The 27,245-nt window shown below is 55.2% G+C and overlaps 1 protein-coding gene across 1 annotated transcript in view; it reads left to right on the forward strand.

Moving 5' to 3' along the window:
* Window positions 1-27,245, forward strand: part of DSCAML1 (DS cell adhesion molecule like 1) — a 365,718-nt gene that overhangs the window by 269,050 nt on the left and 69,423 nt on the right. The window contains exons 5-11 of the mRNA XM_027563620.1: window positions 4,550-4,828; window positions 8,354-8,629; window positions 10,123-10,419; window positions 12,101-12,373; window positions 21,268-21,546; window positions 21,957-22,076; window positions 22,996-23,172. Of these exons, the coding sequence (XP_027419421.1) occupies window positions 4,550-4,828; window positions 8,354-8,629; window positions 10,123-10,419; window positions 12,101-12,373; window positions 21,268-21,546; window positions 21,957-22,076; window positions 22,996-23,172 (1,701 nt within the window). The remainder of the gene's footprint in view (window positions 1-4,549; window positions 4,829-8,353; window positions 8,630-10,122; window positions 10,420-12,100; window positions 12,374-21,267; window positions 21,547-21,956; window positions 22,077-22,995; window positions 23,173-27,245) is intronic.

The raw sequence follows: 27,245 nt of genomic DNA on the forward strand, positions 1-27,245 counted from the left end.
AGTGGTGTATATATGCCGACCCCAATCTCCCAGTCCATCCCACCCTCCTCCCCCTCTTGGTGTCCATATGTTTGTTCTCTCTGTCTGTGAGGTGACTTCTCAGATTCTGTCTATCTCTCTCCTGTGATTTGGGGAGGATTACCCTGACCAGCCAGAGAAGGCGATGGCACCCCACTCCAGTACTCTTGCCTGGAAAATCCCATGGGCGGAGGAGCCTGGTAGGCTGTAATCCATGGGGTCACTAAGAGTCGGACACGACTGAGCGACTTCACTTTCACTTTTCACTTTCACGCATTGGAGAAGGAAATGGCAACCCACTCCAGTGTTTTTGCCTGGAGAATCCCAGGAACGGGGGAGCCTGGTGGGCTGCCGTCTATGGGGTTGCACAGAGTCGGACGCAACTGAAGCGACTTAGCAGCAGCAGCAGCACCCTGACCAGCAGGTGACTGTATCAAGGGCCCCCTCTTATTTGCCTGGTACATTTGGGGGGCAAGACCAGAAGCCAGGAGAGCAAGGATCGGGCTCTCTTTTTCTCTTGTGTGTCTCCAAAGCTTGGGCCTGTGCCTGGCACATAGTAGGTGCTAAGTCAATATTTGTGGTTAAAACTAGCCAATGCCAAGTGAAACTGCGCTGTTGCTTGGGGAGGAGATGGGACCGCACAGTGTGGCCCCACCTTTGTGGCTAGACCTTGCCATCTGCAGCCCAGTTCCCAAACGTGCCGGTGGCTCCCTTCCGAATTACAGGGACTTTTGGGTATGGTGTTTTGCATCTCATTTGCATGCCTCTCACACGGCACCAAGTCCCCCATCCTGCTGGGCTGCTGCTTGCCCTTGCATGAATATTTAGCCCCTTCATCCTACTGATCTTACTTCTGCTTTTGTCCCTCCAAAAAGACACCCTTTAAACTAGAAGAGGGCCTTCCCTGGTGGTCCAGTGGTTAAGACTCTGCACTTCCAGCATAGGGGGTGCAGGTTCCATCCCTGGTAGGGGAATGAAGATGCCACATGCCACATGGTGCAGCCAAAAAATGGGGGTGGGCGGAACTGGAGGATATGCCAACCCTTCTCCCTCTGGGGGGCTGTGGCGAATGCCTGCCAGCTGGGGCTGGGGGGCGTGGAGAATGGGAGATGCCACTCAGAGACTCAGAGATAAAGCCCAGATAAACAGAGAAGCAAAGACAGGGAGGCACCCGGATGACAAAAGAGGAGAGACATGGGCACAGAGGGAGCAAGACAGGGGACAGAGGAAAACAGAAACCTACCAGAGAGGTGAGGGTGGACAAGACGACAGCGGCAGGGAGACAGAGACCCAGAGGAGGCCGCTGGGAGTGCAGAGGCGCCCCGGGGAAGGGGCCCCAGGACTGACTCGGGCCCTGATGTGATGCGACGTGACGAGGAAGTCTATGCGCTGCTTGTCTTGGCAGAAATGCGACTGATACCCAGGCAAGGCAGTGCAGAGGGGAATTCGTGCCAGGGGGGTGCTCAGGCCGCAGCCCCCCGACCTCAAATCTCAGATCCATTCCCTGAGTCGAGGGTAGGGATCAGCTTTCACCTGAGCAGAGGCAGATGCAAGGAAAGTCTGAGCCCCCTCAAAAAAGGCCTAATAACCATTCGACACATTGAGGTGCTTTTTAGACTTTATTACCCAGTGCTGTCCTGAGCATCTTCTCTGTGGAGTAGGCACCTTCATCTGCATTCATAAAGGAGGGGACCTCCATTCATAAAGAGTGACCAGAGAGGCTGAGAGGCTACACCCGGGTTCCCCAGCTCACGGGCTGCCAAGCCGGGTGCAGAAGCCATGTTCCAGGGTGGCATTGTTCAGCCAGCTGGGGGAGGTCCCAGCAGCATCCCCCCAACTCCAGGGCACCCTGACCCCCTCACAGCAGCCCCGCCTCGGCCCTAGAGATTTCTCAGGGCCGGGCCATCTGTCTCCCCCAGCCCTGCACCAGCCCTGGCAGCACCCGATCCCCCCAGGCTGTCACCGTACACGCCACGGCATTTTACTTCTGCTCCCGAGTAATGAAAGAGGTTTCTTTCCTTCAGAATTTAATTTCACGCCTGAGACTCGGTGATTAATTCCCTCCCACCGCCCCCCACCACCCCCGCCCCTTCCTCCACCGCCCCGTCGGCCCCTCTGCTTGTAAATTCTGCGGTGTGCCACGGAATTTGTGTATTTTGCATCAATTAAGTGTCACGTTGAGTAATTCTTCCCTGGCACCGGGTTTGTTTATCCCAACCGTTCCCACAGGGTTGTAGGGGAAGAGGCCGCAGAAGCTGGCGGGGCAGGCGGGCGGGCACGGAATAGTAATCGCCCGGCACGTCTGCGTGGCGGTTCGGCGTCAGCCTGGCTCTTTGACATACGTTGTGCTTTGTTACCCACCACAGCCTGGGGAGATCTGGAGATGGCAGTGTCACCTCTGCGTGCAGGAAACTCAGACTCTGGGAGGTCATAAGACACCCCTACCCACCCACCCAAGGTCACCCAGCTCAGCAGTGACCCCGGCCACTGGCATCAGGGTCGCCTGATTCCCACTCCCCGGCTGCTTGTGAGAAGCCTTGGAGGGTGGGAAAAGAGCAGAGAGCCTTCTGCAGGGAGGAGCCTTCCAAGCACAGCCCCTCTCCAAGGGGGCGGGTGGGGGGCAGTCACAGGGTGAGCCGAGAACAGAGGACATTTCCCGGTTCGTCAAGGAGGGGCCAGCAGGGTGTCAGCACTCACCACTCACCCTGGAGCCAGATCCAGTGTTAGATTGTTCCGTCTCAGACCGCATTTACTGAACAAGCATGGGGAGACCTGGTTTTAGATCCTGGCTCTGCAGTGGGATCCTGGGCAGGTCACTGCACCTCTCTGGTCTCAGGGTCCCCATCTGTGTGTGCCCTCCAAGTCCCTAAGGACCTCCCCCTAGTGGCTCAGAGGGTAAAGAATCCTCCTGCAATGCGGGAAACCCAGGTTCGATCCCTGGGTTGGGAAAATCCCCTGGAGAAGGAAATGGCAATCCACATCAGTATTCTTGCCTGGAGAATCCCATGGACAGCAGAGCCTGGCGGGCTACAGTCCATGGGGTCACAAAGAGTCAGACACAACTGAGCAACTTCACTTTCACTTTCCAAGTCCATAAGTCAGCTCTACTGTTCCATGAGCCTATGAAGTTCCGCAATGTGGAAAAGGCAGACCGCTGGCCCACCCCCTGCCCACGTGCCCCCATTCACCCTCCCTCGGATGTCTATGGCTCAGGCAGCCCTGCTCTGCGCCAGGCACGTGGGGATGCCACAGGGGATCAGCACTGCCTCAAGGAGCTTCCAGGGAAACCGGATACATGGCCTGGTGCAGACGGCTGCTGGCAAGAGCTGTTGGGGTTGGGGTGGGGGGGCCCGAGGGCGGCAACGGTGGTTGCCTCTGGGAGGGAAATGGGGAACTGGAGGCGGAGCGAGGGGACTCCCTTTTCACTCTATGATCTTGTCTACTTTCAGAAGTTTTGCCATGTGTGCGTATGGTGCCTTTTTTTTTTTTTAATCTTTTAAAAAGAAAAGTTTGCTTGAAAATAAAATGAAAGAAAAAGAAAACCCTATGGGCGTCCAGTGAGGGTGGCCTGGGGGAGATGTCCAGAAAGGGTGAGACTGAAGCTGCTTTCTGAAAGATCAGTAGGAGTTGGCCAAGCAGAGCGGGCTGGTGGGGCACCCAGGTGGCAGGCAGTGTGCTGACAACATGCCCGGTGCGGGGAAGTGGTGACATCAGAAGGTCGGGGGGGGCGGGCCGGGCCAGGGGACCTGGTTGGGGTGAGATCACAGATCATAGAGGCCTAACTCAGGATAGGAAGTGGGGATTGTAATATGTAGGTAAAGGGAGCCTGTGGGGTTTACATCAGGGGAAGGTCCCCAGTGGGCAGAACACCCAGACAGGCCTTTCAGGGTGAGAACTAGACTGAGGTAGCAGCCAGAATGCTGCTCAGATGGCAGGGATGTCGCACACAGAACCCCATCGATGAGGGCCTGGTCTGGTTTGGGAACGCAAAAGAGGGGAGCATTGCTGGATGGCAGGTGTATTTTATAGAAGGCTTAACTTCTGAATCCTTCTGGGCTTGGAGAGAAAAACACTGCCTCCTCTGAGCCCACCCAGATTGCAGGTGGGAGCAGGCAGGACAGAACCGAGGTGCCCATCCTTGACAGACCCAGACCAAAATGGACCAGAATTATAGTCCCAAGAGGTCATGATTTTCATGCCATGGGGACTGTCTGTATGAACATCTCTCCCTGCCTCTTGTGGTTTTGCTTTCTCCCTCTGTTTGTCTGTCATTCTAACCTAGTCTGCCCACCACATCCTTACCTCCCTCAGCCCCTGCTCCCAGCCATGCTTCCCAGGGCCTCCATCTGGCTGAGCAGGAGAGTTTGGGCCAGAGTCTGGAGCACCAGGGGATCCAGTGAGCCATCCCACTGGGTATCACTCACTCCAGGCACCAGTGGGCAGCAAGTTCTGGGTGCCTGCCTTCCCACCCCGACCCCCACCCCACCCTTCCCAAGACTGGCCAGGACCACTCATGCTCTCTGCCTTCCAGACCCTGCTGAGTCGATCCCCACCATCCTGGACGGCTTCCATTCCCAGGAAGTGTGGGCCGGCCACACCATGGAGCTGCCCTGCACCGCCTCCGGTTACCCCATCCCTGCCATCCGCTGGCTCAAGGATGGCCGACCCCTCCCAGCCGACAGCCGCTGGACCAAGCGCATCACGGGGCTGACCATCAGTGACCTGCGGACCGAGGACAGCGGCACCTACATTTGTGAGGTCACCAACACCTTCGGCTCGGCAGAGGTCACAGGCACCCTCACGGTCATTGGTGAGTAGGGGAGCGCCTCTTCCAGCCCCAGTAAGCTTTGAGAACGCTGCCTCTGGTGGGGAGGGACATGAGGGCAGCCCAATGCTTCTGGCTGGCCCCAGAGATGATCCCCTTGTTGGGGAAGGCAGGTTGGTGCCCTGAGAAAAGTACTGGGTTTGAAATCAGAAGACCTGCCTTTTAGTTCTGATGTCATCAGATAATAAGTGACCTGGGGGAAATCAGATAACCATGAGCATCACCTCTGTGCCCTTTTCTGTCGAACAGGATAATAACCCTGCCCCTCCTACCTCCTAGAGGTCACGAGGGTCACAGGGAACAATGACAGTGACGTGACAAGCTCATGGGGTTTCTCAGCTTCTTGGGAGGAGGCAGTGTCTATACTAAAGGGAACGATGCTGATGTGAATCTAGTAGGGGACATATGAGTCCATCAGAGGCGACATTCAGAGTATTTAGGGATAACTTCTAGGGAGACACTGGGGGTAAACACCCAGGGCAGCCTTTCCAGGAACTGTCAGTTGGGCATGAACTCTGGTCCTTCCTGTTCCTCCTCACATTCCAGAGTCCCAGGGTCCAGGGAGCACACATGGAGAGCAGGAGGCCTTCACAGACCCCTGCTGTTGCTGAGCCCCTGGAAGGGCAGAGGAGCTGAGGTCAGGCGGGAAAACCTCTGGAGGGGAAGTGGTGAGACCTGGAGCTTTCTTCCCCCACCCCACCTCATCTCTCTCTAGGGTTCCCTGCTCTTGGGGCTTCAGGGAAGGTGTTGGCAGAGAGGGGCTGAGACTTGGAGACCCTGTGGGATCTCAGTCTTGTGGGGCAGCAAGAGCCTGAGTCCACGAACTCTGAACCTGATGACATCCTGGGGGATTCAACCTGGTCAGTGGAAAGAGGCTGTCCAGAGGTGGCCCCGTCCCCATCCCCCACCTCTGCCGTTGAGATTGACCAAAGAGGCTCTCTGCCCAGCTCACCCCCTGTCTCATGAGCACAGAGCTGCAGGTCTCCAGACCCTCGGCTGGACCAGAGGACCACACAGAGCCCACCTCCTCTGGGCTGACCTTCTGGGTGACATTCTGTCACCCTCAGCCCAGATATGGGCCCAGTCTCCTCCCCATAACCACAGGGATCTTGACAGTTGGGGCATGTTTATCTGCAGTGCAGGGAGGAGACCCTCCCCGTGTGAATTCACTGTGAAGCTGGAAGAGCAGAAAGAGCCCCCAAGAAATGCTCTGGGAGCAACAGTTTGTGATACAAACGCTTAGGTTAAAATGCTGGAAGCTTAGGGGCGGGGGAAGGTCCTCTCGTACAGACAAGACATGGACCACAGAGTAGGCAGATAGGAGGACCAGGGTCTGTACCCTCTTCTAAGCTCCATCCAAAATTGTTTGGCCTGCAATGCGGGAGACCTGGGTTTGATCCCCGGGTTGGGAAGATCCCCTGGAGGAGGGCATGGCAACCTACTCCAGTATTCTTGCCTGGAGAATCCCCTTGGACAGAAGAGTCTGGTGGGCTACAGTTCATGGGGTCGTAAAGAGGCAGACATAACTGAGCAACTAAGCACACAGTATTACCTTCACCCCCTTCAACCTCTTCTGCTACACACAAACACACACTCACACTCATACACGCACACTATCTCAGGGAACAGGTCAGGAGGGCTGCATACCCCCATCCTTGGAAAATTAGCACACCTCACTCTGAGTTAATTTGGTGTTCCAAGCTCCAGCTTCAGTACAGACAGGCAAGCAAGTACTTACACACACATGTCCAGGCAGATGTGTTGAAAGTTCACATGCCCACTTCCCTGTACACACATGCGGACATACATGGTGTCTGTGTACACCCACAGGTACACACTCTCATCCTAGACCACATGGACACACAATAAGTAACTGCCTAGAGCTGTGTGCACATGCTCTGCCCCTGCGGGCATGGATACTCCTGACTCTCTGAGATGCAGAGCTCCCCACAGTCCCCCTCACTGGGCTGGACTGGATAACCAGGTTCAGGGGGAAGTGACATGGCTTTTCTCTGTCTTCCTTCCCCTCTGATAGCCCCTCTTTGCCAGGTTCATGGAGAGGAAAGCAATGTTTTCATATCCCCCTCATTCTGCCACCCAACCTCCCACCCATCCTCCGTGAGGCCCTGTGCAGAGGCAATGAGGAGAGAGCTGCTGGCTGGCAGGTCCTGGGAGCCCTGGCTGGTACCTGGGGCAAGTGGAATGCCACCTGCGTCATGGCACACTGATGTTCCCTGGGTAGCAGGCAGAGGATCTGGGAGTGAACAGGCTAAGCAGAGTGTGAGCAGACTCCTGCCTGCTTTGACTGTGCCCACCCAGGCAGGCCTGCCATACGCCCCTCTCCTGCAGGCTCCATTATTGGGGGTCTAAGGCTCCTGCAGGTCTCTGGCTCCTGAAATCCCCAAGCCCATGGAGATCAAGGGAGAGAGGCCAGCTTGGGGCTGGTAACCAGCCAGCCAGTCAATCAATAAACACAAATCAGACAGCAGTTGTGATATAAAGATGAGAGACACCGCCCTTCTTTCAAGTGGCTCACAGTCCAGGGGGAGAGAGAAAAACAAAGTGGTGATCGGAAGACGGTGAGCTTGGTGTTCTGTTAGTTACACACAGGGAGCCTCAGAAGAGGAATCCTTAACCCAGTCTGGGAGGGGAATAGTATCCAGGAAGGCTTCTTGGAAGGGGTGAGTTTGGTGTGAAGGATGAGTAGGAAACAGGCAAAGGGGGCCAAGGGTGCCCTGGGTGTGCAGGAACCACAGGCAGGATGCTGCTCTAGAGACTGCAGAGCTGAGGAGGGGGCCAGGTCTCAAGGGCCTCCATGGCCTTGGATGCCAAGCTGAAAGTTGTTGGGTGCCACGCAAGTTATGAGCAGGGCAGTGGCTGGCTGCAGTGAGGTGGACCGATGGAAGGTCATGAGGAAAAAGGAGGAATGGAGAAAAAGTTCCGCATGGGTCCAGGCCTGGAGCTCTAGGCCTGCAGCCTGACAGGGGCAGTGGAGGTGAAGAGTAGGGAGTCGACTGATGCGTATAAAAGAAGTCAGACCAGCAGAAGGTAGTGATTGGTTATCTGGATAAGCACGGGAGACAGGTGGCAGGCCATGGGTGCCTCTCTGGTTTCTAGGGTGGGTGACAGTGAAAACGATGAGCCAGCCAAGCTTCCATCCTCCTCATGAGCCAAAGGGCGCTTTCCAACCCCGCCCGGGCCAGGACCCCACATCAGGACAACACAAGCCATCAGAACAACAGGTGCCAAGACATCCTTTGGCCTGACCCTGCCATTTCACAGATGGGTAAACTGAGCCCTAGAGAGAGGAATTCACTCAGTCTGGTTCCCACCCACAGCCCCCACCCTGACACACACACAAGACATCTTGGAGACAAAATCAGGGTCTCCTGACTCCCAGGGCCTTTTATGATCGCCACCCACCCACAACCACACTCCACTCACAGTGAGTCCTTTGCTTTCTTTTCCTCCCCATTTCCCCTCGCCTTTCCCCTGCCTGGTCTGGCCCAGACCCCCTTCACGTGACCCTGACACCAAAGAACCTGAAGACTGGCATCGGCAGCACGGTCATCCTCTCCTGTGCCCTCCTGGGCTCCCCGGAGTTCACCATCCGCTGGTACCGCAACACCGAGCTGGTGCTGCCCAGTGAGGCCATTTCCATCCGCGGGCTCAGCAACGAGACACTGCTCATCACCTCGGCTCAGAAGAGCCACTCAGGAGCCTACCAGTGCTTCGCCACGCGCAAGACCCAGACTGCCCAGGACTTCGCCATCATTGTGCTGGAAGGTGAGTCGGGGCTGAGGGGCAGCTGGGCGGGTGCCAGATTCCCACAGCCAGGCCAGGAGGTACCCCCCCTCCCAACAGGAAGCATTCATCCAGCGCTCACTACACACCAAGGAGATGCACTGCCTCATTTCATCCTCCCACGGGCCCTGCTTGGAGGTATTTTTTAAAAATAATATCTATTTTGCAATTGAGGAAACTGAGGCTTTGGTCACTTGCCCAAGGTCACACAGTTCTGCCAAGGAGCTGGGTTTGAACTCAGGTCTCTTAAACAATAACTCCATTGCCTCTACAAAATTACTGCTGCTAAGCCGCTTCAGTCGTGTCCGACTTTGTGCGACCCCATAGACGGCAGCCCACCAGGCTCCCCCGACCTGGGATTCTCCAGGCAAAAACACTGGAGTGGGTTGCCATTTCCTTCTCCAATGCATGAAAGTGAAAAGTGAAATTGAAGTCGCTCAGTCGTGTCCAACTCTTCGCAACCCCATGGACTGCAGCCTACCAGGCTCCTCCACCCATGGGATTTTCCAGGCAAGACTACTGGAGTGGGGTGCCATCGCCTTCTCCGACAAAATTCCTAGAACTGCACTATTAGAGGGTTTCCCAGGTACGCTACTGGCAAAGAATCCACCTGACAATGCAGGAGACCGGGTTTGATTCCTGGGTTGGGAAGATCCCCTGGAGAAGGAAATGGCAACCCACTCCAGGGTTCTTGCCTGGAGAATCCCATGAACAGAGTAGCCTGGCAGGCTATAATCCATGGGGTCACAGAGAGTCGGACACGACTTAGCGACTAAACCACTACAAATCCTTTATAGCATTCCTGCATGGAAGGATGGCCAGCATTAATGATTACATACCCATGATCCATGGAGCAAGTGGGGGCCTGGGGGTCCAGTCTTCCGTTCACTAAGATTTAAGCCCCGTCACAGACATCTCCCCCCACCACAACGGCCTCTGGGGAGCTTGCATCTTAAGCCTCAAACTTTCAGCTTTTTGATGCCACCCCTCCCACTGAAATGAGCTGGAATTAGATTCTTCAGATCCAGTCCCTTCAAGTCCTGGTTCCACACATAGTTAACCTCTGAGCCTGTGTGTCTTTATTAATAAAGTTAGAAGAAAGAGGTGGAAAAGGAAAAGTTGAGAGGATCTAACATTTATGAAGCACTTACAAAGTGCTGTGTAAGCGTCTTTAAAGCATTAATTCATTTATTCCTCACATCCGTACAAGGAGGATATAATTGTTGCTCCCATGATCTCCATCGTCCACAGGGGGATGCTGACAAAACTCAGACATGTTGAGTAACTTGCCCAAAGACACAGAGCTAACAAAGTGACTGAGACTGGATTCAAATCCCAGGGTCTTCATTCATATGCGATAGTAATAGGGCACCCAACAGGGTTTTATGGATAGCACGTGATGAGGTGGGGTGGCCTGGTGGGGACAGTCTCTCCAGGACTCAGTGACCCTGAAGGGGGCTCCTTGCACCCTGCAGATGGCACTCCCCGCATCGTCTCATCCTTCAGCGAGAAGGTGGTCAACCCTGGGGAGCAGTTCTCACTGATGTGCGCGGCCAAGGGTGCCCCACCCCCCACCATCACCTGGGCCCTGGACGACGAGCCCATCGTGAGGGACGGGAGCCACCGCACCAACCAGTACACCATGTCCGATGGCACCACCATCAGCCACATGAACGTCACGGGGCCCCAGATCCGTGACGGGGGCGTGTACCGGTGTACGGCACGGAACTCGGTGGGCAGTGCTGAATATCAGGCGCGAATAAACGTAAGAGGTGCCTGTCTACATTTAAATATCAGAATAGGCTTTTAAGTTCCTTTGCCATCTCTGTGGTTACCATTATTCTTGTGGTGATTAGTACTTATTATTAATCGTCATTTTGATTTTAGTAGAGGTCTCTCTCCTGTCCCCCTCTCCCTGCCCCCCGCAAATCCCATCATCCATTCTTGTGTGTGTGTGTGTGTCTGGTACAGTTCACCCTCTTTGCATTCCCATTCTCCTCCTCCCTGCACCCCTCCCACAATCCTGCCCCCTACCCCATCCCTCCCCATCAATCTCTCTGGCTCCAGGTACATTGAGCACTCCACTGGCATCTGCGTCCCACCCAGGCCTTGCAAGGACAGGCACAGGGCAGGGGGCAGTGGTCCAGGCATGCCCTTTGGTAGAGATGTCCACCAAAGCTTTATCCCCATGTGCCCCCACAGAGCCACCCCTGAGATGCTCCAGGAGCTGTGAGCAGCCAGGAGCCAGGGAACCATCTTCTCTCAATCCACCATCTCCTGGCTAGCCTCTAAGACCCCAGCCATGAAGACTAGGGGGTTCTGGCTGGGTGAGGGTGCCCCAAGGCAGGCACCTCCATGAGTGGAGGAAGGAGTCCTCATAGTGACCTTCCCCATGCCTCAGGTCTCCAACTTGCTTTGGTGAGAACAGAGGCTCCTCTGAAGCACTCTGTAGCCAAGTGGGGTCAGACTAGTCCTCATCTGACCCTACCAGTGAGCCCTGACCCAAGAGCAGAAGAGGCTCAGGGGAGTGGGAGGGCCCTGGTCCGGGGCCGCTGGTGGCTGCCATGGAAACAGGGAAGGGGAGAGGCGAGGTCATGCTGAATTCATCTGTGCCAGGTCTCTGACCCCCACATGAGAAACGTGGTCTCCCTTTGACCACCCTCCTGCCCTCTCTGAATTGGAAGGGGACAGAGCTGCCCAGTCATGGGAGATGCCTTGGCCCAGCCCCTCATCTGCTGGGTGAGGGGGGAGCTGGAAGCCCAGAGTTTCATATACCTGCTCCAGCACTAACCCTGCTTGGTAGCCTCTGAGCCTCCTTTGCAATTCCCATGTAACCATCTGCCCACTAACGCAGCCTACGACCCTCCCCACTTCCGCCAGGGTAATCAGAGCCCCTCTTTGTAGCCCCTTCCCAGGGGCGCAGAGAACACATTTATTGTTGAAAGAAGTGCATCCAAGGAAGACCTTCCTATTGTCCTTTAAGTAGTTAATATACGTGAGATCGTTTTTGGTCTAAGACCATTGTGAGCAAATCGAATGAAAGTAACAGCATCTCGACATTTCCATTTTAACCCCCAGATCTTAATCTCCTCCTAAATGAGGACTTACCCTCCCAGATCCCCATCACTTCTTGGTGAGGCATCGGTTTGCTCATCTAGCCCATCCCAGTAGGGGAATGGATTCTCGCCCCAGGGCATGAATGAACCGTCTCTGTTTGCAACTGTTTGAAGCTAGTAACAGTGAATCCTGGAGAGACCCCGGGTGCCCCCAGTTCCAGCCTCTGCCTCATAAAAAAAAAAAAAAAAGGTCTCCCTTTCCCCCTGCCGAATTTCCATCCCCTAAGAGTTTCTGAGGCCAAACGACTGAGAAGAGCATCCCAGGGCGACGCCTGGCTGTCCCTGGCTAACCGCACCATCACCCATCCTCTCCTCCTCCCTCCCGACTCCTGCCCAGGCCCCCCCAGCATCCGGGCGATGAGGAACATCACGGCCGTGGCTGGGCGGGACACCCTTGTCAACTGCAGGGTCATCGGCTACCCCTACTACTCCATCAAGTGGTATAAAGACGCCCTCCTGCTGCCCGACAACCACCGGCAGGTGGTGTTCGAGAACGGGACCCTCAAGCTGACGGATGTGCAGAAGGGCATGGACGAGGGAGAGTACCTGTGCAGTGTCCTCATCCAGCCGCAGCTCTCCATCAGCCAGAGCGTCCACGTGGCCGTCAAAGGTAGGCTCCCCCCGCTTCCACCCTGAACCGGAGCACCCCCCTGGTCACCCAGGACTGCAGGCTCCTCTCCGCAGCTGCTCAGCTGGCAGCAGGCAGTCCTGAGTGGAAAGCCAAGAAGAGAAGGCTCTGGCCTGGAGTTTGGAAAAAGTGGAGCAGGGAGATTGCACGGGGGCAGGGGGCACAAGAAGGCCATGGGTACCTCTATGTCCAGTTCTGGCTGTGGGCTGCAGGTCAAGGCAGCGCTGGCCCCAGGGGCATGAGGGGTCAGTGACACACAAGAGGAGTCAGGTCACCTGGTCAGAGGTGATCGGCTATATTGTTCCCGTGTCAGCATGGAGCCACCCAGAACTCAGCAGGGCCCATCAGAGACCAGCAGGCACGCAAGGGGCAGGACTCAGAATGGAAGCAGCAGGAGGGAGGGTGGAAGGCGCAGGCACTGGGTGACCTGACTCCCTTCCGGGGTTCAGACAGGCAAGGCTGCTTTTCCATAATTGACAAGGACCTTTCAACTGCTAAGGGCTTCACTGGTGACTCATATGGTAAAGAATCTGCCTGCAGTGCAAGAGACACAAATTCAATCTCTAGGTCAGAGATCCCCAGGAGAAGGAAATGGCAACCCACTCCAACATTCTTGCCTGGGAAATCCCATGGACAGAGGAGCCTGGGGGGCTAGAAGTCCATGAGGTCACTAGGAGTCAGACACAACTGAGCAACTAACACTTTCAGCTGCTAATGCTGCTGGAGGCCTGGAACCTAAAACCCTCATCCCTCCCAGGCCCTCCACGCTCACCTGGGCGAGGTCTGTGTTCTGTTCAGACACCTGACACTGTGCTTGGTACATGGTAGCCATTCAGTAAATGTTTGTGGATTGAAGGAATGAAGGCGCATCAACGAGCAAATAAATGAATGCCTGACTGAGTGACAGAGGTCCCCTGGGGTCAGGGGCTGTGTGGCGCTTGAAGCTCCCTCTCAAACACATTCTTTGAAACTGACAGGCCTGGAGATTGGATGGTGGGTGAGAGCTGGGTGGCCTGGTTTCCCAGGGGGCAGGGTGGAGAGGTGGGGCCTACCTCCTGGCTGAGGAGAGGTCCCTGAAAGCCAGGCAGCTGGGGTGCAGGGTCATTGGGCCAGTGGTGGCCGTGGTGGATAAGGGCTCCTGTCCCTTTCTGAAGAGCCAGGGCAGGCTCCAGCATATCCCCAAATGGGAAACATGAACACAGAGAGGAAGCCAGCCTGGGCCCTCGAACTCACAGGAAGGAGAAAGCTGGGGGCTCCGGGCTTGGAAAGGGCTCTAACATTGGGGGAGGGTCCAGGGGGCCCAGACTCCTGAAGCAAGACAGAGTGGAGGCCTTGTAGACAGGAAGAGGGGGTCTCGGGGGCATCTGGGCCTCGTGGACAGGAAGGGGGGGACTTGGGGGTGTCTGGGCCTCGTGGACAGGAAGAGGGGTCTCGGGGGTGTCTGGGCCTCGTGGACAGGAAGGGGGGTCTCACGGGTGTCTGGGCCTCATGGACAGGAAGGGGGGTCTCGGGGGTGTCTGGACCTTGTGGACAGGAAGTGGGGGACTCAGGGGTACCTGGGCCTCGTGGACAGGAAGGGAGGTCTCGGGGGCGTCTGGGCCTCGTGGACAGAAAGTGGGGGACTCGGGGGAGTCTGGGCCTCGTGGACAGGAAGAGGGGGACTCTGGGGAGTCTGGGCCTTGCGGACAAGAAGAGAGGAGTCTAGGGGAAGGACTGGTTTGGGGAGACAGATGCTGCCTCTGGTTTGGACCCCTTCAAGCGTGCGGTGAAGATGGGCCACCCAGGGGGAAATGTCAGGACAGCTGGGGAAACGGAAGGTACAGCAAAGGGCGCGGTCAGGGCTTCGCTGCACCGCTGCCTGTCACCCGGGCTCTCTCGTCGGTGCACCGGGGCCGAGTCACATGCCCCTCGTGCACCCACCACCTGTCGCAGTGCCAGACAGCGTGTGCTGCTCGAGCCGAAACTGAGACTTGAGTCTGGGCTGCGGTGACTTTCTGGGAAGCCTGGCTCTGAGCCCGAGAACTGGGGGAGGGGCCGTCCTGGTGGCCCTCTCAGGCTTGGAGACAAGAGACGAGACCTTAGCAGCATCTGCCTCCTGCCTCCTCTCTGCTGCACCCCAGGCAGGCAGAGGGTCGTTCTGGCCCCTTTCAGCCTGAAACCTCTGCCCAGCCCAGCGTCCTCATGCCAGCAGGAACCTCCCAACCCCCGGGCCCACCCAGCCTGGCTCCCGGCATCACAGGACGACCTGCCTGTATCCATTTCTGTTACACGCAGTGGACTCAGAGTTCACAGTGTAAACATCACATATTAAAACATCTAACCTTTGCTCTATTCCCTTCGCCCAGCCGCACCAGCGAGCATTCGGCCGGATTTGTTGACTTAAAAAAAAATAATAACAGGGCTCCAGTGAGCCTGGTAGTACGCAGAACATCCTGAAAGCTGCTTCTGCTCATCAATTATTCAACCCCATTCAGGGAGCGATCAGCCCTAATGAATTGAATCTGATGCATTCCGTCTCGGCGACTCGCTGGGCCTGTTGTGATTGTGCTGAGCGACAGTGTCTCCGGGCCCAGGGCGAGGGAAGGGGCGTGCGTGTATGTGTGTGTGTGTGTAATCCCAGAGCGCAGAGCCCCTGCACTGGGCATGTGTGGCTCCCAGCATGCAGCATGAGCTTGGCGTTCACAAGCAGAGATGTGATGTGTGTGTATAGTGCACAGGGGCGTGTGCACACGCAGCCCCTTCCCTGCCCGCAGGGTCTGCAAATCCAGCCGTAGAAGGGGTACAGTCCTCCGTTTTCTCTCCAGATCAGTGCAGGTGCTCTGTGACCCTGTGCCCCTGCCCATCTGAAAGCTTAAATCCATCCTCCCCAATCCTCCCCAGACTCCCTCTCCCCACCTCATTAGAATGCGCTTTTGCAGAAGAATCCATCAGAGCTGATTATGAGCACGCTGCTTGATTAGCTGATGTGCTGTTCGAAGAGCTACTCGAGGAGGAGGAGGGTGGAGGAGGCGCCTCTGGGCGTGGAAAGGGGACCCAACTCTGGGGGAGGGAGGGGACTCAAGGGCAGACCTCTAGACCCACTCCTGCCTGTCTGCCTGGGACATGTGTCCCACCCAGAGGATCAGAGCAGAGACCTAGAGTGTAGGGACGGATGCATGGGGGTGAGATGGGGCACTGGAAGCTTAGGATCAGTTGGAAGTCCTACACCCTCATCTCTCTGTAGGGCCAAGTGCCACAGGCAGGTCAGGGCAGAGCAAACACCCACACTACTCCATGAGCTGGTAAAAACCCTGCTGACTCTATTCCTTCTGGGACTGCTTGTCTTCTGATGAATTTTCCAAACACTGAGATGAGGCAAGCAGAACACACCAGACACACATGCATGCACACGCATGTGCAGAGGCCTGTGTGCATGGATGCACACGCATGGACATACTGTATGTTTGTATGTATATGCCTGCAACAGACAGACACAAGTCAGCCTGTCCGCACTTCACACATACCACACGCAGTGGTATACACCCTCAAGGTTTCCTCTGTCCACATCCTCCTGTGAAGTGACATTCCTGAGCCACAGACGGTAGCTGCAGGCGCTACCATAGAGGAGATCCCCCAAGTGAGCCTGCTGTGACCAGCAAGGCAGAGAGGGCGAGGGTGCTTCCACGGCTGCCTGGACTCGGGTGTGTGTGACCCTGACTGGCAGGGGAGAGCCAGGCTGTGAGAAAGGCAAGGTTTGTCTCTGGGCATCCAGAGAGAGTCTTAGTAGGATGCTGAGAGGAAGGCATGGAGATTCAACCTAGATTTGGTGTCTTTAGGGCCCCCCGTAGCTGAAAAATAATGTAGCATAAAAGCATCTCTGGGCACGCAGGCTGAATGTTTAATTAACTAAGAAAGCAGGGCTGTAACAGGAGCTCCTTGGCCTTGGCCCAGCAAAGGAACATCTCCATCCCCACATCTGAGCCTCCGGAGGCCCTTCAAAGCAAGGGCCCCACGGCCCTGTTCCTCAGCAGAGGAAGCCAGGGGCACCGGAGCAAGCCTCCTCCTTACTGAACAGACAGGGCTCAGGCAAGGGCAGTGCTGAGGATGAAGCAGCATCTATCTGTCCATTTGGAGACATTGACTGTGCCCCCACTCTCTTCCAAGCACTGTTCTTTGAACACCGCTGTGCTCAAGACAGGCAAAATTCCTGCCCTTGGGGAACCTACATTCTAGTGGGGGAAATGGTTAATGCGTGCAATAGGTAAAAGATGTTTCATGTCAAACAGGGAGTGGTGAGCAGAGTGCCAAGGGACGTGGAGAGTGGTTTGCAGTTTTAAATAGGGCGGTCAGGGAAGGCCTTCTGGAAAAGAGGGGGCTGTGTTTAAAAAAAAAAAAAAAAAACTGAAGTGACAATATTCCTAAAATATGAGGCTTGTTACAACTGGATGTGTCAGGCTTTAATGACTGTTGGGTCCAACTGCCCCATTTTGCAGATGAGGAAACTGAGGCTCAGGGGCAGAGCAGGGTGGTGGCTAGAGGGTAGCCTGCCCACATTGCTCTTGGATAACAGTCTTTCCCCATCTCCATGCTGCATAAGCATGGGAGCTCCAACTTTGTACGGTGCCCATTCTCTGCCAAATAGTGTTATAAATAAAAAGATTCAGTCTTGAAGAGAGCTCATGAGAGACGCCATAAAGTGTTTATGGGCTGGGCTGGTGGTCAGCATGACCTCCTCTGTACAACGCCCCCAAACAAGCTGCCGTAACAGCTTTATGGTGGCCGGGGGCCACAGGGACTGCCACGACTGCTCTGTCGTCTCAGCCACTCGAGCCTCTGACTTCTTCGCCATCACAACAGCTTGCTTAGACCCTGCCTCCCACACAGCTGAGAGTTGCCCTCTCACCAGAGATGACTGCAGCCAGAGCAGGGCTTCCAGAGAGAAATCCCGTCATTACATGGCATTCATGCCCCCTACTTTCAGACTGTGTGCTGGGGAGATGCTGGGAGTCAGGGCAGGAGGGTCCCTGTGGCCTGCTGGTAACCCTGAAGAAATTCCTGGGCATCACTGCCATGGAGGTGGTCCAACCCTCAACTTCTTTCTCAGATGGGGGGATAGACACACACACAGACTCAAGGAGCCCGTGTCCGCCTCTGAGTGCTGAGAAGACACCACGGCCTCCTCCCAGTTTACAAAGTAGCCCCCTGTCCACACTGCAGGGCCCCTGCCCTGATTCTCGGAGCCTCCTGCTCACAGCCTCCTCTCGGTGTTCGGCGAGCTCGTGACGGAGCCAGGGTCCCTAGGCTTTCTTCTCCTCCAGGCAGTCCTCGTGTGCCTGGACTTATGGGGTTGTGGAAATGCCATCCTGGAGCCGAGGAATTCTGTGAGCAGCTCTGGCCTCTACCACCCTGTCCAAGGAGCTTCTAAGGGGACATTTATCCCCAATACCATACCTGCCCATCCTGCAGCAGGAGACAGTGGGGAGGGGAGTAAGGAACCTTACTCTTTGGACCCCCCCAGGGTTGTCTGGTCATCTGCCTCCTGCAGGACAGCAGTGCAGGAGATCTGGCCATCCCAGCTGACTGTCTAACCCCCAGGATGGATGTTGACTGCTGTCTCCTTCAGTGGACGCTCATACTGCCGTCAATATTATTCTGGGAGACCAGAAGGGAATGACAGCCTGTGATTGGCCCCTGCCTCTCCGCTCAGCCTTCTCCTGCATTCTCACTCATATATTTTGTAGAGCACATGTGTCCTTTAGCTCTGTCCAAATGCCACCTCCTCCATGCAGCTGCAGATGGAACCAGGTGACACGCTCTCTGCTCTGAGTTCAGCATCTGTGTTTTCGGGTGGAGCTTGTTCAGTAACCACCAAGGGAGATGTCTTACCTTCCCGAGCAAATGCTAAGCTTCCGGAGGTTCTATCCACAATTCAAAGCATGTTCCTACTTTCCCCAGCCCACAAGGAGCATAATGCCTTCACAGTGCAGGCATTTCATAAATATTCGATGAATTAGTTAATGAATGAATTAACCTGCCTTAGTTACTTGTTCCGTTATCTAAATCCCTTCTTACTGAGAGAGACGATCTTCCCCTTGCCTGAGCTAAATCTGCCTGCCTCACCGCACTCTCCACTTGCTCTGCTCTCGATGGAAATGGAGTGCTTGGCCATCCATCCCTGAGGCACGGCCTTCTGCTCCTAGGTAGAGCCACCTGCCCCATGCCTTGCTTGCCCCACAGACTCCTCTCATGACTGTCTGACTCTCCTCTCGTCCATGGAGCCGGCTCTTGTTCTAGGACAGCAGGGGCCTGACCCCCGGGGAAGAACTAAGGGAGAAGCTCCTAGCTCCCAAATTATGTCACATAAACACAGCATCTTGAAACACACGGTAGAGCTCCCTCTTTTCTGGACCAACCCCCATCCTGTGCTTTCCCACCCCTGCTCACCTCTAAGGTCCACGCAGGAAATGATAGCCAGACATATATTTACTCATCTGACAAGCACTTATTGGGCTCTTTCAATTTGCCAGGTATAATAAATACTGCCCTGTAGGGGCTCCCAGACCTCCCAGGGAGGGTGGTACTGCGAACAGTTACCTCACTGGCGTGTGATCAGGGCCATGATCAAGTGTGGACGAAGTGCTGCAGGGCTGTGCAGGAGGAGAGCAGGCTTCACAGAGGAGGTGGTACTGGAGCCAGGTCTGAAACGATGAAGAGGAGTTTCCCATGAGGCCTCCTCGACTCTAGCTTTGAGCCTTTGTGGGAAGGAAGGCTGGACCAGAACTGGTTCTGCTAAGCCAAAGGAGATACACTGGCTGGCAGATCTGGGTCTGTGCAACAATTCCATCAAAAAGTCCATGGTGGCCAGAGGACTCAATCTGATCTAAGTTCCCAGCGAAGGGAGGATGGAACCTCCCAGGAAGGTCAGCAGAACCCAACAAGGAATCTCTGGAAAACTTCAGCAATGAGCACTGGGCCATTTCACGAGTCAGGGATTCAGAGACATCTCATTGGATATATGCAAGACCCAAACCACTCAGAATATGGGGATAAGACCCCAACCCAGAGAGCAGCTGCAGCCAGAGTTTGGGATGCAGAGATCCGAACCATGACCAGAGTCCCAGAAAAGCTGGCTAGACTGAGGACCTGGATTGGGGCTCATGGTGGAGCCCACATGGTAGTTATTTCCACCCAGTGCCCAGCCGTGTTCACTAGACCTGGGATGATATTTTGGAGCTGTGGGTGTTCCTGGTGAGCTGATGGAGCCCTCATGGCCAGAGTGAAGGGTATGGTGGGAGGTGGCGTTGAGAAGGTCAGGTCAGTTAAGGCCCCTGCTTCACCCCGTAGGCCTTGGGGATAATGTCTCTCCTCGGTGTCACTTCCTCTAGACCTAGAACTCTTGACCAGGATCTTTCCCAAAGGTCCAAAGGGCTGCCAAGGGTTTTGCCACACCTGGCCGCTACTCAGGGCCTGCTCCCTACTGAACCCTGAAAATCCTCGGGGTGCAGGGAGAGCCTGGGACATGCATATGATGTCACCCATCCCTTTCCCCTCTAGGTTCATCACCCAACCCTCACCGGCTGTGTCCACTCTGGGTGGGGAGAATAGCAGGCTTCCAGGAGGGATGGGGCTGGTGCCTGGGAGGAGGCTGGAGGACTGTGGATGGCTTGGTAATTTAATTATTTGACTGCAGAAGGAGATCTCATCTACTGGGTGCTCATCCTTGTTAAGCTAATTGTCTGTCTCCTTCTTTCTCTTCTCCCCCCACTTGCTGGGGAAGTCGCTGTGGCCTAATTGAGTTATCATAAAGATAATGGCTGATGCTCTAGCCAGGGCTGAGAAAGGAGGATCCCTCTTACAGCGGCTCAGGCTCCAGACAGGCCCCCACCCCCACCCAGGAGCTGAGATGTGGGCAGTAGGAGGAGGAGGGGGTGGGGAGGCTGTGTGGGTGATGCTTAGCCAGGTGAGTCTACTCACAGACAACAGGGCTCCCCCTCTGCTCTTTCCTGCCACCCAAGGAGAGCTTGTGTATGAGACAAAAGAGTCTCTGATCTGGGCATGTTTGGGGCTTTCTCAACAAGGCAACAATGTAGTATAAAGAAGAGGTTTCGGACTTGGAGAATAGAGAGATCAGGTTTTAAATCCCACAGTCCCCTCTTATAAGCTGGGTGATGGAAGGCAAATGATTGCTCTGAACTCAGTTCTCTCATCTGTGAAATGGAGACAGCTCAGCTCACATCACATTCTTGGTGGGAGGATTCAACAAATCCTTTATGTGGATAAAGCAGCTGAAACAACCAGTGACGGGAGCTGCCATCCACCTGTTCTAACGTGATGATAATGGAAAGGGCTGGGCTAGGTGACAGGGCCTCCGCAGGAGGAGGCGAGGATACAGCAGCCTGGCTGGGGGACAGCCCGAGCATCTGGGGCACGTCATCTTTATTCATGCCAGGCCCCCAGACAGCTGGAGATGCAGTTCTGGGATACCACAGTGATCACAGGGGCACTGAGGGATGGCAGGGAAGTCAGGGTAGAAGCTGAGCAGTGTGTCAGCAAGCAGACAGGAGTCAAGAAGCACACGAGTCGTCACCATTCAAGTTCCAGGACAAATCTGAAGGTGGTGATGAATGCAGGCCAGCCCAGGCCCTGGAGAGAGAGCAGATCCCAGGCCCGGGTAGGCAAGGGGATGGAAGCCAGGGGATGATGTCAGGGCACCCAAGAGATTCTGCATATATATATATATATATATATATATACAGGAGAACAGGCACCAGCACCCAGGGGACTCTGTTTGCAGTCCACACAGTTGGGAGGAGCCAGAAGGCCAGGCAGGGGCGGATGTGCTGCCAGCCAGGCTGGGGCACATGGGGGCCTGACCGCAGCACCCCCTGCCTTTCCAGTGCCCCCTCTCATCCAGCCCTTCGAGTTCCCGCCTGCCTCCATCGGCCAGCTGCTCTACATCCCCTGTGTGGTGTCCTCGGGGGACATGCCCATCCGCATCACGTGGAGGAAAGACGGGCAGGTGATCATCTCGGGCTCGGGCGTGACCATCGAGAGCAAGGAGTTCATGAGCTCCCTGCAGATCTCCAGCGTCTCCCTCAAGCACAACGGCAACTATACGTGCATAGCCAGCAACGCAGCGGCCACTGTGAGCAGGGAGCGCCAGCTCATTGTGCGTGGTGAGTGGGACAGGCCGGCCCCGTCGGGGGAGCGGGGCCCCAGCTCTGCTGTGGCTGGACACAGGCTCTCTAGATTCCCAGTCTGAATCACAGGCTCAGAGAAAGTTGACTCCAGCAGGGACCTTAAGGATCAAGAGGCTCAAACCTCTTACTCTCTGGGAAACTGAGGCCTTATGAGAGGAAGACTCGGTTGGTCACTGGTGATGTCAGAATTGGCACTCAGAATTCCCAATGTCCAACCTAATATGACTGGCAAAAGCTCTCAACATCTTGGGTTTCAGAGATGCCTGCTCCCCAATTTTGTAATGGTCCAGGCAGGGCTGACATTACCTAGAAGGTGCCTAGAGCCCCAGGAAACCTATCAGAGACCAAGCTGATCTGTTCCTCCCCCACCCCCCCTCTTTCTGCAGTGCCCCCTCGATTCGTGGTGCAGCCCAACAACCAGGATGGCATCTATGGCAAGGCTGGTGTGCTCAACTGCTCGGTGGATGGCTACCCCCCACCCAAGGTCATGTGGAAGCATGCCAAAGGTAAGTCCCTGGCCAGCCAGCATCTCTGACACAGCCGGGTGGGGAGGGGAGGATGCTAATGCAACTGAAGCCTAGTCCCTACGCAGGACTCCTGGTCCTAGGTTCTGAGCTCTCAGGGACCCCAGGCTATACCTGAACAGGAGGTCCTCCTCAGCCCCCCACAAGGGTCTATGGATGAGGAACAGCTGGGGTCGTGCTAGTTCTAAATTTCCTCTTGTCCCTGTAGATTGACCTCTGCTGTCTTCTCTCCAGCTCTAGAACTCAATCCAATCCACTTTCCCTATCCCTCCCCAAGTCTCCCCAGCCCGCCCTGGGGTCCCAGAGCCTCATCGACCCCTGATCCTTACTTGTCAAACCTATTCTTGGATCTCTGCCCTTCTTGGAACCCAACTTCATCCCAAGGATGCATTTGGTATCTGACTAAGTCCCACACCAACCTCTTATCCTTACTGTGTCCATGGCTGACTCTGGGGGAAGGGGAAGAGAGATTTGAAGCCCTACCCACCCCCAACCTTGGAGGATGGCTGGCCTCTTTCCCAGGCCTGACTGCCTAAGACCAGGCAAGTACCACACAAGGGTTCAGTCTTCCCTTTGCCGATTGCCAAGTGGCCCAAAAATAACTCTTTCTTCCTCTCCAAGAAATTCAGCCCAAAGGAAGCTCAGTGCCAAGGCGGGCATCGAGCTGAGGCCCCGAGTCCATCTCCATTCCTCAGATCTGGGGCAGGCTCAGACCTCTGTGAGGGTCTTTCCTGTTTCCCAGGAAACAGGAACTGTGTGAGCTCCCAGCCCTTTGGGGATGCTTCAGAATGGCCCTAAAGCAGCAAAAGAAAGGTGCCGGGCCATTCCTTGAGGCACTGTGATCCTCCCAGCTCACTCCCCGACCCGGCCACCGGCCCTCCTCTCTTCTGCCTCCTTGCAGGGAGCGGGAACCCCCAGCAATACCACCCAGTGCCCCTCACCGGCCGCATCCAGATCCTGCCCAACAGCTCGCTGCTGATCCGCCACGTCCTGGAAGAGGACATCGGCTACTACCTCTGCCAGGCCAGCAACGGCGTGGGCACCGACATTAGCAAGTCCATGTTCCTCACCGTGAAGAGTGAGTTTCGCCCCCATGAGCCCCTCCCAGCACTCCCTGATCGCAGGCCAAGACCCATCTCTGCACTCACCCTGCCTCCCCACCTGGTTTCCCTTGCTCCTTCTCGGAGAGGGAGGCAGGAAGGATTCCTAGGCAGAGGTGGGCTTAGGAACTCTGAGGAGGGATTCAAAATCACTCTCATCTGAGACAATGGCCTCACTGTGAATGGCCCCAGCTCACTCTGCTCTTATCATGATAAATAGGTGAAGTCACTAAGTCATGTCTGACTCTTTGTGACCCCAAGAACTGTAGCCCACCAGGCTCCTCTGTCCATGGAATTTCCCAGGCATGAATAGTGAAGTGGGCTGCCATGTCCTTCTCCAGGGGATCTTCCCAACCTAGGGATCAAATTCGGGTCTCCTGCATTGCAGGCAGACTCTCTACTGACTGAGCCAGTAGGGAAGCATTTACTATACCAAAGTATCATGTGACAGCCTATTTATTTTGCTCTGTAGGTTGGCAATTCCATCTGAATAGTCATATCGAACAATTTTTTCTTCTGTTATTTAATGTATGCCTGCTTGTGTATAACCTGTTAGTGGCTTAGAAAAGAAGAGATCATATACACAGTATAGGAGAAAGGCCTGTGGGATCTGGGTTCTGATTCCAGGTCCACCTTTTGATCTTCCTGGCTTTGGGCAAGTGACTTCACATCTTTAGGTTCCTTTACTCACCTGTGCTAGGTTCGTTCCCAGCCCACTAGGCTCACAAAATCATTGTGCTTAGCCCAGGAAATGATCGTGGAAAAGGGAAGACAATTCAGAAAGGGCAAAAGAGCAATACAACTCACCTTAGCTCGGTGCCATACCTCTGGCTTCTAAATCCCCAGACCTAGAGTCGGAATCAATCGCCTTGAAGTCTGGAATAGCCTTGAGTTCTGTTAAGTCACCCACAGACATTCCTACTGGGCAAACCTATCCCTTCATGCTGTTAGGGGTCTATGTAGTAGGCCCCTAAGAGTCATGTCAGGACAGTGTCTGAAACAGACCACAGGCCACAGAGAAGAGCAGTTAAACCCTGAGTTTTAGCATCTGACCAAGCCAGCTGTGACTCTGGGCATAATCACTGTGACCTCTCTGGGTTTTCCTGGCCTCTGTATCTCATGTTCCTGCTGTACAAAAATGAGAGTCATGAGAGCACCTTACCTGTTATGTTTTATATCAAAAGCAAGTCAGATGGCGTGTGTAATGCAACCAGTATGGTACCTGGCACCCAGTAGGCCATCGGAGAGTCAGCCACCAGTTTTGGTTTTAATGGGAGACCCTCCAGGGTACATGTAGGAAAGGCTGATGAGAGCAGTGCCCAGAGTGCGGTCTGCATCTCCCTGGAGGCCCCGCCTTTAAGAGTCATAGTTTCTTTATCGTTTGCCGAACCCATGTTCAGCTCAGCACAAGACGGGGAAACCCCGGCCATCGATCGATGCTCAGGGAGCTCCAGGCGCCGGAATCCCCGCCCTGGGGAGCTGCTTCCCTCACACTATCAAAAAGCACTTTGTCCTTAATAAAACCAGGCAATCAATCTACATCCCTCAGCCAGGGAGAGGAGAACACTGCTAATTCTGTCTGCGTGAGGCAAGAGGAATAGTAGGCACCTCGTGGAACTAGCCTGGCTGTTTGATCCTTATCTCCCCACTGTCAGCAGGAAAAAAAGAGCTCAAACTCTCAGCCCCCTTTTTTTTTTTTTTTTGGTTTTTGCTCTTTTCCTCTAAGTTAAAGGATTACACTTGGCAAGCGTGGCTGTATCTTTGGGCCCATGGTTCCTCTGTGTCAATGAGTCAGACATGGGTGATGGGGGATGTGGTGATCAGGAGGTGGGAGGTGTGTGAGGAGAACCAGTTCACATCAGGCTGTTCCTGATGTCCTGGGGGTCCTGGGCAAGTCACCTCCCCCCGCCCCCCAGACCTGAATTTGTCTGGGCCGTCCGTCCTCACTTCAGAGCCCAGGCAGGAGCTACAAGAGCATGTTTTGTAAATCCAGGGCAGCCTCATGAGCACGTGCGTGCAGCAGCAGATCACACGCTCAGCCACCCACATTCACAGGAGTGTCCACCTCTGGCCCCTCTTCTCAAGGGATGACGGCAGCTCTGCACTCCTTGTCACTGGTGGGCAGAATCTGGCCCTTGATCCTCCCGCCACCCCCCCACCCTTGTCCTGTTTCAGCCGCTTTGTCACTTGGCTCCGCCTCCTTCCACAGTAAGGCGCACTCACAAGGGCTTTCCCTAGGTTTGCATCTGCACCGTCCCACAAACTCCTCCAGGTTTTTCCCACTCACTGCGCCTCCCTCATCTGCCACCTGTGACACAGTCTCTCTGCTCTGCTCATCCAGCCCTCTGCCCTCTCCTCCTCCAACCTCCCCACAGGCTGCCGTCCAGCTGTGCCCCCACACCGTCTGCACACCCGGGGTCCCCCAAACCATCACCCACAGGTGCTGCCTCGGATGGCCCTTTCTTCACAGCCTTTCTCCATCACAATGCCTCCTCCTGTTTCCACCCTACTCTCCCCAGTGACCCGCCAGCCACACTAAAGGCCCCCACGCCTCGGATGGCCCTTTCTTCACAGCCTTTCTCCATCACAATGCCTCCTCCTGTTTCCACCCTACTCTCCCCAGTGACCCGCCAGCCACACTAAAGGCCCCCACACCACCCCAAAAGCCAGCAGGAGAGCGGGAAGCAGGAGCTGGGGCATTTGAGGTCCAAGGGCAGTCAGTGTGGAGGCTGAGTGAGGCCGGGGCCTCTGCTGGGGGCTGGAGGTCTGACTGCTTTTCAGTGGTGGCCTGAATCATTCACACAGCACCTGGCTGCCAGAAGAGTCTCCTGTGACCATGGGATACTTCCGGGGGCGGGAGGGGGACGGGGAAGGGGCCAGGGGCTCCCAACCTCCTTTGGGAGCTTCTGCTGTGCGTCCTGCTGCTTTTCTGTGGGCACACTGCTCCAGGCAACCTACGCTCAGCTCCTCCCCAAGAACATCCTTCCCGCCAACCCCCACCTCCACCTCCCCTGCCCTCTTCCTCCTTCATTGTCCCTCAACCTCTCCCACCTCCCCACAGGCCACAGGTAGATGGGGAAAAACCCACAGGATCCGAGTGCGTGAGTCACACAAGGGATTGCCAGGGCAAAGCCCTTCCTGGTCATCCCTCAGTCCATCTCAGACAGCCCACACCAACGCTCCCCCGCTCACCTGCAGGCCAGCTACGGAAAAACCTGCCGTTTGCAAAGTCAACGGCACAGCTTTCCTTGATGCGTCTAACACTCTCAGGAAAATGTTGCCCCTATACGGCTCCTCACTGTCAGACCTCACACTCATGTGACCTGTCGGAGGGCAAACTGAACTTCATCCCCACATTAGCCAAGTAGAAGTAAGAACGTAATATAACAAAGAGACATACACCATAAAAAGCATTCACGGGTCAAACTGGACATTTGTGGTTGACCTCTGTTGGAAAGTGTCCTCACCATTGACCCCGATGGTTTCCAATGATAACAGAGGCTCTCTGGGCCCTCACTAAATAATCCATAAAACTCTGTGGATTAGAGCACAGACTTTAGAACCAGACAAACTGGGGTTCAAACTTCAACTCTGCCACTTGATAGCTGTGGGATCTTGGACAAGAAATGGTCTCTGTAAGCCCCAGTTTCCTCCTCGGTAAGTTTGAAGCTATAATGACATTTACTCATTGGTGAAATTCAAGTGAGACACGCACTTACGTCATTAACACAGTACCTGGCTCAAAACTCACATCCGATAATCATTAGCAATCATTAGTTTTAGGTGCTGAAAATCTAGTGACGGATAAAATGGAGTTGCTATCCTCAGGGAATTTAGTATCTTGAAGAGGACATAGACATACACCCAAAATAGCTACGGTACATGAAGCGATAGGAAAGTGTTAGTCACTCAGTCATGTCTGACTCTTTGTGACCCCTTGGACTGTAGTCCACCAGGCTCCTTTGTCCATGGAATTCTCCAGGCAAGATCACTGTAGTGGGTACCCATTCCCTTCACCAGGAGGTCTTCCCAACCAGGATCGAACCCAGGT

The sequence above is a fragment of the Bos indicus x Bos taurus genome, chromosome 15 (assembly GCF_003369695.1).
Source record: "Bos indicus x Bos taurus breed Angus x Brahman F1 hybrid chromosome 15, Bos_hybrid_MaternalHap_v2.0, whole genome shotgun sequence".
NCBI classification, from domain to species: domain Eukaryota; kingdom Metazoa; phylum Chordata; class Mammalia; order Artiodactyla; family Bovidae; genus Bos; species Bos indicus x Bos taurus.